Source organism: Macaca thibetana, chromosome 17 (assembly GCF_024542745.1).
Source record: "Macaca thibetana thibetana isolate TM-01 chromosome 17, ASM2454274v1, whole genome shotgun sequence".
NCBI lineage: Eukaryota > Metazoa > Chordata > Mammalia > Primates > Cercopithecidae > Macaca > Macaca thibetana.
The window spans coordinates 29,435,907-29,454,971 of record NC_065594.1 but is presented as its reverse complement, the minus strand read 5'-3'; the positions used below and the strand labels follow the sequence as shown (position 1 = coordinate 29,454,971).

The following is a 19,065-nucleotide window of genomic DNA, read 5'->3' as shown; positions in this document are numbered from 1 at the left end:
TTGTTTAAATTGCTTAAGTCAAATGAATTATCTGGGAAGACTAGTAATGTCATCAGCTTGTTTTCTTCTCGTCACGGTGCCATCTTAACTTTAAAAGCTATTCAGAAAGAGCAAAAGCAAGGACACAAAGACATAAAAGTATATATATTCAGTAGCCACAACATTTAAGAACATTCAAGTTACGAGAAGAGAACTTACCTGAACACGGGTTAACCAGTTTTACAAACATTAGCCCACTTTTCATCTTCTTTGAAGCATCTTTTAAATATTCTGAAAATAAACCATGAATATCTAAAATTAAAACACATAACTGCTTTGTTGCTCATCTTACTTTATCCTGTTTTCCTTTCTTCTACTTACACAACTTTTCTAAGATTTTTAACTCAATTTATCACTTACAAATGATGTGATCTTGAGCAAATTACCAATTTCTCTGCAAGCTGCAGTTGAATTTCAGGTAGTTTAAATTTATTTCTATGAGGAATAATGAGAAGCAGGGGTCTAGAATCAGAAGGCCTGGGTGATAATCTTGGCTTAGCCACTTGGATAGCTTTGTCACCTTGGGCAAGAGTCTTAATCTCCTTTCTCAAACGCCATTTATAGAATGAAAATAATAGTATACTTGTTCTTCAAAGTATCAAATTAACCAATCTACTGAAAACATTAAAATAATCAGGCAAATAGAAACATGAAATAAATGATAGCTATTATTAGTAGTACTATCACTTGTAATTGTTACTGTTATTATGAAGTAGAGAATTATAAACATATTTACCTGAAACTTATATTTTTTACACAATTAAAAATATAAGTTGCCTAATTTTTTTTTTTAGGCAAATTATATATTTTTTTCTTTGCCTAATTTTCGAGTGGGATATTTGGCTTTTTTGTTGTTGTTGTTACTACTTTGTGAGGTATCTTTATATACTAAGGATATCAACTATGTTTTTAATCCTGCTCATAATGACTTTTGCCATATAAAAGATAAAAAATCTTCATGCAATCATATCAATCTTTTTCATTATGGTTGTATCCTTTATATCACACTTAGAAAGGCCTTTTCTTAAGATTATGTGAATTGCCTATATTTTCATCTAATATTTAGAAATTATATTTTTAACTTATCTGGACTACATCTGGGTATAAGATATTAAGAGGAAATCCAATTTAAATATTTTTTTCAATGAGTTAACCAGTTGTACCAAAACCATCAAGTATTTATCACACAAATTAAAACATAATAACCATGACTATTTTATTGGTAACACTCATCATATATTTTGAGTGGCATATTCATGGAACTCTCAAAATGTCCCTATTACCAAAAGGAACAATGGGGCTCTGATTAGTAAGGGGACATAGCAACAATTTACCAAAAGAGCAAAAGAGAAAGGATGAAAGAAAGGAGATTTTACTCTCTTTTATTTTTCTATGGCCCCCACTCCCTTTACTCTACTTCAGATCTTCATAAGCTTAAATAGAGCAGACATATTTTAGAAGTTGGCTTACCCATGAATGGTTAAAATACGACCATTTTTTTCTTAAACTAATAGTGACATTAAGTATCTACAGAAAAAAAAAAAAAAAAAAAAAAAAAAGAGATTTCTACTTTCCACCAAGATGGAATAACAGGAATTCAATTAACCCTCTGAAACAACAACAACAAAAACCCACAAAACACCAGACAAAATATATGAAACAACTATTCTCAAGGCACTACACACAAGCCATGCAGGAGTCCCTGAGAGGTGGGAAACAAATTAGATGAGCCCTATGATTGCCCAGCTTACTGCTTTAAGAGTTTCCAGGCCACAGTGCAAAAAGGGAGAACACAGTAAAGCCTCGCTGACTTGCTGAATTGAAGAGACGATGCTGAGAATTCCAGCGACACCAAGGTGGTTAGGGTTCCCAGGTCAGCACACACGAAAGGAGAGGGCTAAAAAGAAACAAGACCCCAAAGATCTGCAGAGGGTCCTACTTAAGTAGGATCAGCGCATGCATGTGATGAAACTACCCAAAAGCCAGGAGAAAACCCATCTAAACAGATTTGAGGGAACAGTACCTCACACTCCCTCAGGGTCTTGAATTGTGCCTAGTCCCAGACACACTGTAAAACCTCACAATTCAAAAGGATATAGTACTCAAAAGGGTACTCAGTAGTAGGGAACAGTCAGCCCTATTTGCTGCTCTGGTCCCACCAAACTAATTATAAAAGCAAGACCTAAAAGTATCCAATTCTTTCAAAGTAACTGTGTCCTAGAATGAAGTTCAAGAATAGTTATAGAAACACAAAAATACTCATCACCCAAAAGGACAAAATTCACAATGTCTGCCATCTAATCAAATACTATGAGGCATTCAAAGAAGCAGAAAAATATGGCCCATAATAAGCAAACAGAATCAATTACTGAAAGAGGGGTATTAATATACAAGATAATAGAATTGATAGACAAAGGCTTTAAAAACAACATTCCTCATGGACAAGTTAATTAGAGACATAGAAGATTGCAAAAAAAATACCTAAACTGAATTTCTAAAGATGAAAAACACACTGGATAAAATTACTAGCTGAAGAAAAGATAAATGAACTTGAAGACACAGTAATAGAAACCATCTAAAATGGGAACACAGAGAAAAAATCTTGAAGAAAAAAGAGTATTAGTAAACTAAGGGACAACTTTATGCATTTTAATATATGTATAACTGGAGTTTCCAAAAGGAGAAGAGGGAATGAAAAAAAATTTGAAGAAAATAAGTCTGAAACGTTCCAAATTTGATGAAAACTACAAATCCAAGAAGCTCAATGAACTCAAAGCATAAGAAACAGGAATAAAACTATACATCACAATAATACTTTGAAATCAGTAATAAAAAGAAACTCTTGGCTGGGCATGGTGGTGCATGCCTGTACTCCAGCACTTTGGGAAGCCAAGGTGGGCAGACTGCTCGAGCCCAGGAGTTCAAGACCAGCCTGGGCAATGTGGTGAAACCCTGTCTCTACAAAAAATACACGTGTGGTGGCATGTGCCTGTAGTCCCAGCTACTCGGGAGGCTAAGGTGGGAGGATCACTTGAGCCCAGGAGTTTAAAGCTGCAGTGAGCTGTGACTGCACCACTGTACTCCAGCCTGGGTGACAGAGTAAGACTCTTTCTCTAAAAAAACATTGTTATTGTTCAATTGTCTACATCTCCCTTCAGTTCTGTCAGTTTTTGATTCATGTAATTTGGGGCTCTGTCATTGGGTGCATATGTTTATAATTGCGGTATCTTCCCAATAGACTGTTACATGTCTAGTAATAATTTTTATCATAAAGTTGATTTCATCTGATACTAGTATTGCCACTCCAGCTCTCCTTCAGTTAGTTTGTATTGTAGATCTTTTCCCATTCATTTACTTTCAACCTATTTTTGTTTTTAAATTTTAAGTGTGTGTAAGTGTGTCTAGTAGATAGGATATAGTTGGGTCAGGAGGTTCCCCCCCACCCCTTCCCTGCATTCTGCCAATCTCTGCCTTTTAACAGAAGTGCTTAGTGCATTTATATTTAATATAATTATGGATAAGGTAGGATTTATATCTGCCATTTAGCTGTTTTCTGTATGTCATATTCCTTTGGATTCACCATTACTGTCTTATTTTGAGTTAAATAGATGTTTTCTAGGGTACCATTTTTGATCCTTTGTTGTTTCTTTCATTTAAAGGAGTTATTTTCTTAGTGGTTAACCTGGGAATTACAGTTAGTATCTTAACTCACAACGTAGTTCAGATTAGTATTAACTAAGTTTCAAGAGTATTTAGTAAGTTTTCTGCATATTCCTTTTCCTCTCCTCTCCTTTGTGCTACTGTCATACAAACTACATCTTTATGTATTATAAGCCTGTTAACACAGTTTATAATTATTGCTTTATGTAGTTATCACCCAAAAGAGTTACAAAAATATATTTGTGCTTTTATGTCTATTTCTGTATTTATCTTTACTAGTGCTCTTTATTCTTCATGTGGATTCAAGTTATCATCTAGTGTCTTATCCTTTCAATCTGAAGGACTCGCTTCATAATTTTTGTGGGACAGGTCTGCTAGTGACACATTCTGTTTCCCTTTATCTTAGAATGTCTTGGTTCCTTCCTCAGTTTTGAAAGATAATTTTGACAGATATAGAATTCTTTGTTGAGACTCTCTTTATTTCAGCACCTTAAATATGTCATCCCACTCACTTCCAGCCACCATAGCTTCTAATAAGAAGTCAGCTGTTAATTTTATTGAGGATCCCTTTTATTTGACGAGTCATTTTTCTCTTACTGCTTTCAAGATTCTCCTTGTGTTTTCACAGTTTGACTATGACACACGCAGGTATGGATCTCCTTGAGTTTATCCTATTTAGAGTTTCCTGCACTCATTAGTTGTACAGACAAATATTTTTTAAATCAAAATTGGGAAGTATTTGCATTATTTCTTCAAATATTCCTCTCCCACCCTTCTCTTCTCATCTGGGATTCCCATAATGCATATAATAGTAGGCTTGATGGTGTCCTACAGGTCTCTGGGACTACATGCAGGTTCAGTTTTCTTTATGCTTCTTCTTTCTGTTCCTCACCCTGGATAATCTCAATTGACCTGTCTTTGAGTTTTCTAATTCTTTCCTCTGCCAGCTGAAATCTGCTGTTGAGCTCACTAGTGAATTTTTCATTTGTTATTATACTTTTCAAATCCAGAATTTAGATCCTTTTACAATTTATCTGTCTGTTGATATTCTCTATTTGGTGAAACTTCATTGTCATACTTGCCTTTCATTCTTTAGACATGGTGTTCTTTAGTTCTTTGACTATGTTGATAGTAGCTGAATAAAATCTTTGTAGAATAAATCCAACATCTCAGCCCCCTCAGAGACAGTTTCTATTGACTACTTTCCCTATTGTGTATGGGTCATACTTTCTTGTTTGTGGATGTATGTCTCATGCTTTTGTTAAAACAAAACAAAACAAAACAAAACTGAGCACTTCAGATAATAATAAATGTGGCAATTCTGGAAATCAGACTCTCCTCTCCCAACTCCCCAGGATTTGTTGCTGCTGTTTTTTGTAGTTATTGTAGTTGTCGCTGTTTGTTTGTTTAGTGACTTTCTGGACTAATTCTGTAAAGTCTGTATTTCTTGCAGTGTGCAGCCACTGATGTCTCTGTTTAGTTAGCTTAGTGGTTAGCTGATGCTGTGAACCAATAAGTGATCCAATCTTTGCTGAGGGGTGCTGTGTGTGTAGGTTGAGGCATACTTTCAACACTTGGGCACTTTAATCTTCTGCTTTAGCTTGTATTTATTGCTTTCTCAGGACCTCATGGTCAGTCAGAGGTGAGACACTGAGGCCCTCTCAGGTCCTTCTGAGCATGCACATAGCCCTGCATATGTGTGTAGCCTTCTAATCCCCTAGGAATATGACAGAGTTTTTTAAAGCCTCTGTGTACATCTTGTTCCTCATATCTTACCCTTAAGTTTTTGGCCAGGTTTTTATTTGCGCAACTAGTATTGACCCCTCAGAAGCTACAATATTAAACGATTGTCACTGATTGTTTTTGACAAATACCCTGAAGATAGGGCTCTGTGGGAAGAGAGCAAGCTCTGAGCTCCAAGGTAGGTCAAATAACAACTATGCCCTGCAAATGAGACTTTTCCAAGGAGCTGTGAGAAAAGTCAAATAGGGACAATGCTCTGGGAATGGGACTTCTTGAGGATCTTCCATCTAGGCCTATCCTATCCAATGGTTGAAGGCTGCTGGTTTTTACAAGTACCGTGTTTGCAAGACTGCTGGTTTTCAAGGCTACTGCAGAGCTGAGGAGAGGAAATGGGAGTAGTTCAAGTTACAATCCCACAAACTCTGCTGTTCCTAATAAGATTCAGAAGATTTTCTTGAATAAACACTTCTCAAACTGTTGGAAGCCTTTGGCTAATTTCAGGGGTTCTGAAAAAGTTGCTTTTTGCTATCTTTGCCAGTTTTTTCATTGCTTTTATGGGAGGGTGGATTTACCCTGACTGAACTTTGAAGACTTGGTATGAGAAAAAGAGTTCATTTACTATAATATTTCTGATAAATTCCTTAGTCTATACCTGGTATTAGGCATACAAAATTACTTGTAACTATAAATTAACACTATCAAAGTTAAAGAGTTTCCATTTACTCTGAGAAAATCCTGGATCATTTCATGGACCAACTTCTCACCCAACAGGTTTGGAAGCTCCATCCTTTTTCTAACTTCTGCTATATTTTACTTGCATCTAGCACAGGTGAAGAATAGCTAAATTAATTAGAGAAGAAAACTCTGCTTTTAGAGTAATGGGAAAGAATTAGAAAAGAGAGAGTGAGTGTGAGGAAGGGTCATGATCTATAAACCTACTTTTAACTTATGTCTATTTCTTCAATGATGTCAGCATAGAAAGAACATTGGACCCAGAGTCAGATGGGTTCATACTCCAATCTCAGTTTCTCTCCTGACTCAGCAGTATGACTCTGTGCAAGATACTCAACTTCTCTGTGGTTCAGTTATTTCATCTATAGAATGGGTATAATAATAATAATTTTACATGTTTCCGTTAGATTGAAATGAAATGTATGTGAAAGTGCCTAGAACACATAATAAGCAATCAATTAACAATCAGTTTCCCTTCCTTCAACTACGTGGAAAAAGTCAGGAACATGTAGGGAATAATAAGATCAAAATATAAAAGTCACAAAATCTAAGCACAGAGTTACCTAAGGGCTTAACAATTAGTCTTCCAAGAAAATATTAAATTAGAACCAGCGTATCTTGTTTAAAAGCCAGAACACAATGCATTTTATATGTAAAAATCAAGATAATGTAAATTCCCAGCGGTGTTTCTGGCACATGAGATATACTCAATAAACATAACATAAATGAATTGTTCAGTTTTAGAAAAAACTCAATAAGAAATTATAAAAGCGAGTTTTGATACTAAAAGAGCCAAATTTCACTTGTCTAGAAAATTTACTCATATGAGACACCTTCTTCCAAAACTATGCTTCCAACTCTATTTTTAAAAGAGTAGCTATACACTTTGTCTTTTTTTACTCTTTTATCTAAGAGATGATATAGTCATGCTGGCTAAAAAAGTATTTTCACAAAAAAAGAAAAAACTCAGACAACTGAGAAGCAGCTATCGGTTTTGCTGGCCATTTTAGGTTTAATAATATGTTAAACTTCCCAATTATCTCAAGCTCTGCCCCTCTGGTTCCTTAAAAGTAACTGATTCCACAATAGTTATTCTCATGGTCTCTATATTCTCTGTAAAGATTCAATTGTATGTCCCACTGGTCACCATTAACTCTGGCAGCAAATCTTCCATCTCTTTACTATTCTGATCTAAATACTTCCACAGGCTGGGCACGGTGGCTCACACTTGTAATCCCAGTACTTTGAAAGGCTGAGATGGGCAGATCACTTGAGTCCAGCAGTTAAGAGACCAGCCCGGCCAATATGGTGAAACCCCATCTCTACTAAAAATACAAAAATTAGTCAGGTGTGGTGGCACATGCCTGTAATCCCAGCTACTTGGGAGGCTGAGGCATGAGAATCGCTTGATAAGAATCGCTTGAACCCAGGAGGCAGAAGTTACAGTGAGTTGAGATCACGCCACTACACTCCAGCCTGGGTGACAGAGCGAGACTCTGTCAAAACAAAACAAAACAAAACACCCTCAACAAACAAGGAATCTCTGATTGCTACTTTCCTGACATCTGTACTTTAAAGAAAACATACTAGTGACAAAGAGACAACTATGTCTAATGAATGTAAAATCAAAAATAATAGCTAATATGTATTGGCCATTTACTGTCTACCAGGCACTGTTTAAGTCCTTTATATTGGTCACATAATAAGTGCCATATTAATTTCCACTTTTTTGGATGAAAAACTTGCCTGAAGGTCAGAGTGCAAGTCAACTATAGAGCCAGGATTTAAACTCAGTCAACTATTATCCAGAGCCAACGTTTTAAACTATAATACTGTAAAGAAACTCTTAATCTGAAGTCCCATACCTCTTAACTTAAAAAGCACAAGCTGCAGCTTGGAAACACAATGATCCTGACATGACTATTCTCCTATGATGTAAACATTTAAAACTTTCCCTCTCTTGTCCTGTCCTCCTCATCCTCAAAAACTAGCAGAGTCATCTAATCAGCTGCAATCCAGCTACTGTAATCCAGCCAGTAGACCCAGCCATGGGGCAGAAGCAAGAGAAAGGAGGGAGAGCTGGGAAAGCTAAAAAGAGAAAGGGGTAGGATCCAAAAATCCATATAAGAAGGATAAAGGGAGAGAAACTGGTTGTGGGATATAAGAAACACCTAGTGACAAAAACAGATGAAACATTTGACCAATGGCAAGAAAAGAAAACTGATCTTCCTATTAGAGTTTACAATATTCTATACATAGATGTATATACTTCTCCCCACCACCCCCATATATCTGTGACATTTTAATGCTTAAAAATTAGGTTACACAGCACGTATCAATGCACAGACTTAACCATTCTGTATTTTTTAAAGTTAGTCACAAAGTATTGTATAAGCCAAAATGGTACATGATTTTTCATCTACAGACTATACAGTACAGGTTGTTGTACAGTTGATATGAAGTTATTTATCAAGCAGGTTTGTCAAACTTGGCAGCTCTTTCTTATCCCTCTCTTGGTTAAGACAAGTTTTTTTCACTGCATTTAAAGTTCAAAGACAAAAGACAAGTGATTTTTGCCAATTGTTCTTATGACTTGGAATCAATGGACATTTGTTCCCGAGCCTGTCTGATTTTTGGCACATGGGAGATAAGCTCTGAGAAACATACACCCACTGTTACATAGAGGAGAAAGTACAGACATCAAAGCACCATTCACTTTATTTTTAGATACCATATCAAGGCTATTCAGGTTTCTTAAGAAGATCCAACAGAAAAAAGAAAAAGAGAGATGAGATTATCACTCTCATGCTTATGCAATACTACGTCCTAAATAGGTTCCAGTTCATTTTCTTTAGACTTCAGCCATCAGAACATATTCAGACCCTCCCCTTCCCCCGACCCCTGGCACCCTCCTGCCTGTTTGCCAGATACTTCCTTGGAAACACTTTGGTAGGACACAAATACGATGCATGCAAGACAAATCAGCATAATTTTCAAGTAACTTGCAGCTTCCAGGAACACTACTTTCAGTAATAGCTATATGCCTTCCCTTCCCAAAACATCAGCACTGCTGTCAAAGACATCTGGGTCATTTTCCTGGCTTTGAAGCTCTTTGTTTCTTCAAAGACTACAAGAGGCAACCAAGAAAGCAAGAGAGACATACACCAGGAAAATTATGTGATTACTGAAGTAATAGGTTCCTCTAAGCATAACTTTCTTTTGAAACTTTGGAAAAAAAAATTAGAAAACTAGCCTTCAGCAGGACCACAGAAGACAAAATCTCCATTCTTTCAGGGCTGTCCCTATCAACAACCATATTTCTAGGAATGACCTGTGCACTGGAGAAGAAGCTAGTAAAAAAATTCAGGTTCACAGCCAACTCAGAGCCACAATGACCAGCAAACATATTGAGATGGAGCATGAACTATGTGGGAAGCAGGAAAAATTCTGGAATGCTAGAAAAGACAGACCTGACTGGGGGGACTGAGAGCAACCAGGTTTGGTTCCAGGGAAGGAGGTATATCTAGTCCCCAGTCATCAACCTGAGAGCAGTTTGAGACCAGCCTTTCCTGGTCCTCTGGCCTCTCCCACAGTGGTGAGGTATCATTATTCAGTCAGCAGAGTGGCCTCTGGCACATGCAGGAGTCCTGGAAAAGGACTTGAGAGCGTTGACAGTCTCTGCCACTGGATTTCTATTGTATGTTGACAGATTATTTGACTTCTCTGAGTCTTGGTTTCCCGATGTGCAAAATGGTGATAATAAAGCTTGCCTTAACTGCTTCCCAAGGTCATCAAGAGGGTCAAACACAATTATATGAAAGTATTTTGCAAAGTTATAACAGCTAGAAGATGCAGACCTAGAAGCTGGGCTTCCTAAAAATTATACGAACTTTGACTAAATGAAGGCAAGTATAAGTTACAGCTAGAACTCAATTCTCCATACAGATAAACCTCTGCCATATCTATATACAAGTCCGTCAAAGAGACAACCAGCAACTGAGAAACCCCTAATGCTGGCCGTAGGCAAGACAGCTCATGAGTCCCACTGAGGTTTCTGGCCAGAGCTCAGAGTCCCACTGGTGAATGACGTGGTAGCTAGTTCCTCTGCTGTCTATCCTGGACCCTTTCCTTCTTCCAGAAAAGCACTCTTTATCCTCAAGTGCCCACTTTGTCCTCCTCTCGCACCTTGTGCTTACAGTGAAGCCTGCCCTCCCTGGCTACAGTAGGTATGTGATTACTGAAGTAACAGGTTGCAGGTGGAGGGTGGGACTGCATGTGACCACAGCAGGACTGGTCAGAAGGCTGTTTTGAAAGGTTTCAAACTGGAACTAAGAGGAGAGGCCCCTCCCAGCAGACACCAGGGGAGCTGAGGCTTGGGAATCATGTGAAACCAGTTTTCCACTAAATGGAGGAAGTTGGTTTGAGAAGAGGAAGTTAACACTCAGGCAGAAACCCTGGACTCCCCCTGCTGCAACACCCTAGGGCCAGATGTCCTATGCTCTCCCCCACGCCACCACCCCTGCTCCTTCCTGGGAAGATGTGAACCTGCTAAGGAACTCCCACAGAAGTTCAAGTCTGGTTTTGTGACACACAACCCAGGTGCATTGATCCCACATTAAAAAATGGCAATTTCCATACTAAGGCAGACTCACAGGCTATTCAAACCAGTATCCGCTTTCAGGAAAGCACACCAAGGGATGTTTGCAGGAGGCTATGGTTGTCCTCAAAAATGCAACCCGCTTTGAATGACTTCTGAAACATCCTAGTTTGCCATTGTGTCCAACATAGCTCTGTAAATGTGTCTTTACCTATTTTGCACCTATTTGTATTTTCAATCTTTATCCACTTTCAAAGATAACCCATTCCAAATATGTACTGTCTACTGTGTGAAGTAATACACCTCTTCAATGTTCAAAGCCTAAAATACAAATTCTTTTTGTCAACTTGGTTCATATCATTGTGTAAGTTTCTGTCCTTATCAAAATCAAGAGAAAAAAAACAGCCCCTACCTCTATTAAATCAACTGAACTGTCTTTCTCCGATTTTATGTAGAACAGCACTATATAAACTTCTATGTAACCCCAATCTCCCTGAGTGTTTTAGTGTTACATTAAATAAGTAGTAAGAGTAAACAATGAAATAAAGGCAAAAATAGAAAAATAAGAAAAAAAATTTAACAACACCGGAATTCATTTTGTAATATAAACAACATGAAAAGACTGGAAATAAGAATCTCCAAAATTTTTATTTTGGGTGGCAGGATGATGGACAAATTATTTTATTCTTTATTTTTTTTCCTGTATTACTACAATTTCTATACTGGGTTAAGTATTACTATTCTAATTATTTAAAGTTATTTTAAAAAAAACTCTAGGAGAAAAACGTGTAAATGTAGAGTTAACTGGTTAAAAGGGCAACAACAACAACACAAAACTTGAAAAACAATGAGGCAAAGGTAGCCGAGCATGCAGGAGAGCCTCACCAAATGCTGAGACCCAGGCCCTTGGAGGAGTCAGCACTGACTGGGGAGACCTCAGCCAGCCTCCAGCTTAGTTGTTTCTGGGACAGATAATGAAACAGAGAACATGCAGCCCCAAATCCCTTACATTCCCTTGCCCCGGGGTGGCCCATTCCGCTTTAGCAAACAGTCATCTTTAGACAAGGAAATCATAAAGGTAGCGCTGAACAAAGGCCTGGAAATCCTACGTGACATGGTCTACTGTTTGGAGGTTCTGCTCTAAGCTGAAGGCTGAGGTGTCCACACTGAGAAGTGAAATGGCCACTCAGGGAGAGAACACACTTGGACTCTCTCTAGCTCCTGGCATGTATTAGGTGTTCAATACATATTTACATAAAAATGGCACTTAAATGAATAATCATGATGAAATGTGTAGGTGGTCAAAGAGGTACCATGAACCTGGGCAGTAACAAGAGGAGAGACCCATGGGAAGGCTTCCTGGTAGAGGTGATACTTGAGCTGGGTTTAAAGGATAAGTAGGAATTTGCCAGGTAGATAAAGTGAAGAGCAGGCAGGATTCCAGGCAGACACAAAGTCAAGACAGAGAAGTTGAGCTGGAGCAAATGGCTTAGCTTTGTGGAAAATAAAGTTGAACGGAACCTTGAGGAAAGGGTAGAATTTGGATAGAAGTAGAAGGGGAGGAAAAAGCAGAATAAGCAAAGACATTGCAGGAAGAAATGGAATGTGAGACTTTTATTTGTTCAGTAAATATTTATTGAAATATCTACTCTGTCCGAGGCCCAGGGCTAAAAGCCTGAGGTGTAAGAAATCTTATGAGTAACTCAAACCACAGATAACAACCCCACGAGACTGGTATTGTTCTCCCCACTGTAGAGATAATGAAAGTGAGGCTTTATAGTGAGGAGGTAAACCGTCCAAGGACACAGAGCTAATAAATAGCATAAATCTAGCTTTTAAGTGTGTGTCATTATAGCCAGGCTTTGGAGCACACTGACTGAGTTGTTTGTTTTTTAGCATCACAGTTAAAGCTCAGAGGATGTGGGAGAATCCATGTAGTCCCTATTCTGTTACTCAAATAAAAAATCATGAACACTGCTTGCTTTCCTTTAATGAATATATTTTTTTCTGACCTGGAGAATAAATATGTGGGAGTCATGAGTTCTTACTCATAAATATCCCAAGTATTTTGGAACAATTACTAAAGGGACAAGATCAGACCCTGGAAACAGCCTGATTACACCAACTGGCAACTGCAGTCCATCCACTTCAGAACGTGCTCAGATAGATAGCAAGGGGGGCGGATCCAGTGGCCATCTGAGAAAGGTCAGTTGGGTTCCACCAAAAAACATTTCGCAAAAACAAAACCAGACTGAGGATTCGTGTGGAAAATGTTAAACACGCTCTATGCTGGAAAACTCTGAGACTCCTGCATTGCTGGCTGCCTGCAGTAGACTATTCGGTAAATGACACATCTTCCAAAAAGGTGAGCTTAACTATTCCGAGGTTGTCTAAAATCAGCACTTGAACTGGCCAGGTTCTCTATCATTTGCCAAGTGAAGTTCATCTCTTCTAAAAATAAGGAAGCTTTTGGCCCTCAGGTGTATTTCTAAACACAAACATATACATACATACCGTTTTGACAAAGAACAAAAATCCTGCTAAGTTTTTCTTCTGAGATTAACCATGTGCCATTAGGTAAAGAAGAGAAAAGAGTGTTTTTTTAGTGTCACTGAAAAGTCAGTTAAATCTATAGTAGTTCTTCCTTTGCCATACACTTTAAATCTTTACTTTTTTTTCTCCCCCAAAACAAGAGGCATTTCTTTGGACTTATAAAAAGCTACAATTATGCCAGTTGGTGGATTTAAAAAAAAAAAAAAAAAAAAAAAAAAAGCTTCAAGACTATAATCAGAAATAAATTTTTCTCCATCATTAAGAAAATTAGTTTTTCCTTTTAAATTTATTTTTTAAATCCTTTAATTAGAACATAGTTCTAATGCACAAATTTATATAATCCTTCCACATCTATTTTTGCATTCCACTTGGAGAGACAGCTCTGGCATAATCATTTGTGATTATCATGATGCCTCACATAAAAAGCTGTTATTGTATTTGAAATGTCTAAGGTAGACAGTGATTCTTATCTCCCAAAAAGCAACCCATCCTCTACCTCCAAGAAACTGCTTTCTGTGGGGAAATAAATAATAAGTGCAATCTTTCCTAAAATACTTTTTAACATATATATTCATGAAATAAAGGGGGATAACTTTATTGCAAAACTTGTTTCTAACTGAAAATCTGAGTTGAGGTCCAGTTTCACCTCAGGACTGTTTAATCAGGGAGCTGATTAAGGAACATTTTAATCAGCCTAAGTAAACCCAAATGAGTTTTGTTTTAATAGGCCTGAAATGATTTTTCTTCTTTTTTTTTTTTTCCATACACAATGTTAAGGTTTCCCAATTAACATTTCCTTGGAGATGAACCCAATTAATTGTTCAGCCCCCAATAGCAATAAATGCAGTCTTCTATACACAGTGAATCAGGTGACCTCTCACACCTGGGTACATCCCAACTTACTAGCATTAACAAGAAAAATGGACTTAAGAAAAATATTAAAAATATGACTCAAACATTTACTTTTAGGGCAGAAAAAGAGGGATAGAAACTTACACTACTTTCCAAAAAGTAAAGATGTTAATGGCCTCTTATAGAAATTAAAACTGCAAACAGGCTAGTATTCCCAGGCCATTTTACAGAAACATTTAAGACAACCCCAACTAAAAGAAATGCTTGCCTTTGCTGAAATGGGAAACGGTTCTGTCTTCACCAGCCTATGAAAACCAACGTCCCAAGTCTGAGTATCTCACAAGTATCTCTTCCAAGTCCCAGATTTGTTTATCTGAGATAGTCAGCTTCTCCAAACAAATGGAAAACTAGAGGCAAAATACCTAAACCAAACATTTAAATATATCCTTCAAGATATAACACAGTGCTGTGGCAGGCAACTCGATGAACAGCATGAATTAAATGTTGAAAAAATGTATCATTGCAAGGTTAGGCAGCTTTACCCTTGTATCATGGATAAATCCCTTTAAAGTTCTGTCGGCCTTTGAGTTCATGTGCTCACTTTTCAGTACACAGAGTAAGTTCTTCAGATCCCAAGTTTTCTAAAATCGAATACAGGCCGCCTCCACCAAATACTTTTGAAAAATGTTTAATAATCTTTGGTTTCTTTATTAAGGGCCCAACTTTACTGGGGTATGGTGCTCCCTCAGCTGAGGGCATATCGTTTCCAACTCCCAAATGTGTAACTAAGCAGGGTGATTTCTCACCTTCTGGAAAAGACAACTGGGAAGATGAACCTCATACTCTGCACTTACATGCACTTCCCTGACCATTTAAATTCTGGCCCACCACAAAGAGGGCCAAACATGAGGCTGGTCATTCCTATATCCCAATCTAGTTCCCAAAGTCTTTACTGCAGTGGTTCCTGGGGTGGGGCCGAGATTTCCGGACAAGCAGCATCAACATCTCCTGGAAACTCATTACCAATGCACATTCTCTGGCCCCAGCCCAGGACCTACTGAACCAGAACCTGTGGGGGCTGAGGCCCACCTCCCTAGGTGAGTGACGCCTTCAAGTTTGAGAACTACTGTTGCACTGCAGTCGCTATCAAACCGTGTTGTACCCTCAGAGCCTGCAGGTGGCACTAAAGGCCAGAAGGAAGAATTGCAGAAGCTGGCAGCCCAAGTTTTTAACTGTTAAGAGTTCCTGCCCGCCTGACCACACAGCTCTTTCTAGCAGTTCCCAACAGCTGCTCAGCCTCCGCCAATGCCTTAAAAGGTCACAGTAGATCTCAGCTTTGAACAGAAACTCAACAGAAACTCTTCCCACAACCCAGCAGTAGATATATTAAAACCTACATTTTTCAGGGATACAATCAATATTTAATTCTTTTGAGGGTTTTGTGTTTAATACAATAAGGACACAAACACACTTTTAAAACGACGATGTCAATACTGATTAAACAGAACAACAAAATAAGAAGCTCAAATTATCATCAGCTATTGTGTATATCTGAATAATAATAATGCAATTGATTCTGAAAGAATGATTAGAGTTCCTACCCTGAAAATCTAATTGTCTTGAAGTGACAAAGTGAGAAGGATGATTTTTCTAATGAAAAGCATATTTACGGGTAGTCCTTTGCGAGATTGTCAAAATTCTGAATTTTGCATTGGCTGTTTTACCACCCAAACGTCTTTACTGAAGATGTGCAACAATGGGAACTCTCATACACTGCTTGTGGGAATATAAATCAGTATAACCACTTTGGAAAACCATTTAACAGTGTCAACTACAGCTCTACACACAAGTACTTAGAACCAGCCATTCCACTCCAGGGTATACACCCTGGAGATATGAGTGCCTATGTCTACTAAAAGCCGCCTAAAGGAATGCTCTGAGAAGTGTAACTTGTAATAGTTGCAAACTGGAAACAATTCAAATGTTCATCCACAGTAGGGCAGATAGTTTGGATATTTATACAATTAAACAGAAGTAGCAATGAAAAAACTAACCAACCAAACAACTGCTACAACATGAATGAATTTCACAAACCATGGATGAAATTTTCGGCGTGAAAGAAGCCAGACACAAAGGGGTACACTCTTACCCAAACAGGCAAAACTAACCTCTGGTGACAGAGGTCAGCATAGAGGTTCCTGGGGCTATCTAAGAATAGGCATAAGGACCTATTGGAAACAGTCTACATCTCGAACATCATCCACAAACTGACTGCAGTGGTTTTTAATCCTTGGTATGGTTTTTAATCCTTGGGATGGTTACTAGGGTGATGTATACGTATGAAAAGTTCAATGAGTTGCATACGTAAAATTCGTACACTTTATATATTTTTTTTAGAGGCAAAAAATATTCTTCACAGCCTGTCATGTAAACATTTTCAATAAGCATCATAAAACTCTGAATTCCTGGGAAAGAATATTGGTATCAGACTATATTTAGGCAACGAACACGCTGCATTTGCTGAGCTAAACTCAAAATTTAATACAGGGAACAGGAGATTTTCCTTTTTTCCAATGTTATACATATATAAAAAGACCAAAACTTTCTGGCTTGCATTCCGTAGGCCAAATTCCTTTAACTGTGTCATTTAATCGATCCTTCCTTGTGTGGCACTGGCTGTTCATTGTCTCAAGCCCTCGCATGTCCTGGATGGCCCGTCATCATCCACACGGGGGCTGAAAGGCCCGGCTCCAGCACTCCTGTGGTCATTATCCTGCTGAGTCGCTTTGAACCACCCTTGGCCTAACCGCGACTCCCATCCCGCTTCCCTCCTGCCTCGCCACCGCAGGCCTGTCCCTCTGCTTTCTTGTTAAAACGGCGCACCGCCTGGGGCCACTTCGAGCCTACTGGATCCCTGGTTCCAACACAGTAGGATCACAGAAGCAGGGCCAGCTGCCAGGTGGGGAACACCAAGGGCAGAAACCTCCGGGGCCCGCAGCGCACCGATGACCCCGAACCCGCGTGGCTCCCCGCAGGCTGAGTCGGCTTCCACCCGCCCACCCGAGCTACCGGGAATCAGGGCCCAGGAAACACGCTCGGTCCTTTTCGGCGCTTCCGGGTTTGAAAACCGCGGTTTGCTATGACGTGTGACCAAGATGCGGGGCCAGCTGTCCCAGAGAGAATCCCATCCCGCGCCAGGCCGGGGAATGGGAGCTGCCGCGGTGGGGGGCAGCGCGCCCGGGGTGGCGCGCCGCTTCACCAGCTCTTGGGCAGTCCCCGCCGCCCGGGCGCGCGTGTTTACCTGGAACCAGGAACACGTGCTGCCGGGCGCCAACCCCGTCCCCGCAGTCCACGCCGGCGGCCATGCCGCCCGCCTCTTCCGGGGCGCCGCAGGCCCAGCGCTGCGGGCCTCAGTCTCCCAGCCCCGCCGAAAATGGCGGGAGAAGGGTCTGTTCCGGGTGGCGCGGCGCGCTGAGGGACCGGCAGCGCCCGGGAGGAGGCCCGGGGGCCGAGTTTCGTTTCGTTTCCGGGACCAGCCTGCTGCTGGTGTTACGTTTTTAAATTTAGCGCCAGGCGAGGCGCTCTGAATGCCGGCGCAGGGTCGCCGGCAACTGGAAGGGGCCGCGGCCTCTCCCTCGCAGCTCCGCTAGTGGTAGGTGCTCACAGCGCGCCGCAGGGCGCCGAGTGACGCGGCGCGGGGCGGGGTCGTCGGGGCCCCGCGCTCTGTCGCTGCACCCAGCGGCCCTCCGTGGTCTAGCGAGCGAGCTAGGACTGGGTCTGCGTGGTGTGGGCCCGGACAACGGGTGACGCCCGCCACACCGCCAGGGCCGGGGGACTCTCCTGGAGCTAGTCCGTGTTAGGGACATTAGCAGTCACGTCGGAATCCGAATCCAACTCTTAGGCATGGTCCTCAATTATTTGTGAATATATATTGGTCATCAGTTGCATTCTATGTTGCTATTGATGTCAGAATATATGTGCATTGTGAGTTATAAGGGATGTCCTCAATTTGGACTCCGTCCTCATCACTAAAAGAGGTGCACAGTTTTAGGCTCAGAATATGAATTTGTTGTTTTGGAGAACGCTGTAATGAGGTAAAAATTTAGACATTTATTTAAAAAGTTAGAACCATGAAATTTGGGGGTTTAAACTTTTAAAAATAACATTTTAATTGAAAAGTGATGTTTGGTACATGGGTTTTAAGAAGAAAGTACATATTCCTTTCATACTTTAGAGAAAAGCATGGGCCAGGCGCAGAGGCTCAGGCCTGTAATCCCAGCTCTTTGGGAGGCCAAGGCAGGCGGATCGCCTGAGGTCAGGAGCTCGAGACCAGCCTAACCAACATGGTGAAACCCCGTCTCTACTGAAAATACAAAATTAGTTGGGTGTGGTGGTACACATCTGTAATCCCAACTACTACGTAGGGAGGCTGAGGCACAAGGATCACTTGAACCCAGGAGATGGAGGTTGCAGTAAACCGAGATCCCGCCACTGCACTCCGGCCTGTGCTACAGAGCTAGACTCTGTCAAAAAACACACACACACACAAAATCCACGAAAACCTAAATGTCTTTTTTTTTTTTTTTTTTTTTTTTTTTAAAGAAAAGCATGATGTCTCTCTTTTATCCCAGATCCCAGGGGTAACTGTTAACATTTCTTGTCTATTCTTGCAGAATGTTTCCATGCAAAAATGAGTTAATATCTTATTTTTGCACAATTGAAAGAATAATATACATAACTCATGCACTTTGCTTTTCATGTTTAATCTTGAAAGTAGTTAAATTTAGCAGCACTAAATTTATCTCGGCCCTCTGAAAAGGTTTTTAACTTCAAACCTGTTTCCCATGGGGTGAGGCAAATATGCTGCAGTTGATTGCAGGACACAGCTG

At 39.9% G+C, this 19,065-nt stretch overlaps 1 protein-coding gene across 4 annotated transcripts in view; it reads right to left on the bottom strand.

The window, feature by feature from the left end:
• The window catches only part of RNASEH2B (ribonuclease H2 subunit B), a 64,194-nt gene extending 46,281 nt beyond the window's left edge, over positions 1–17,913 (bottom strand). For 3 of the 4 annotated variants that reach the window (XM_050766368.1, XM_050766369.1, XM_050766367.1), the window contains exons 1-2: positions 17,478–17,844; positions 199–270 (exon numbers count right to left, since the gene is read on the bottom strand). In XM_050766368.1, the coding sequence (XP_050622325.1) occupies positions 199–270; positions 17,478–17,541 (136 nt within the window). In that variant the 5' untranslated portion in view covers positions 17,542–17,844. Of the gene's footprint in view, positions 1–198; positions 271–17,477 lie in introns of all 4 variants that reach the window. The other variant, XM_050766366.1, reaches the window with a different exon arrangement.
• Between the last annotated feature and the right edge of the window lie 1,152 nt (positions 17,914–19,065).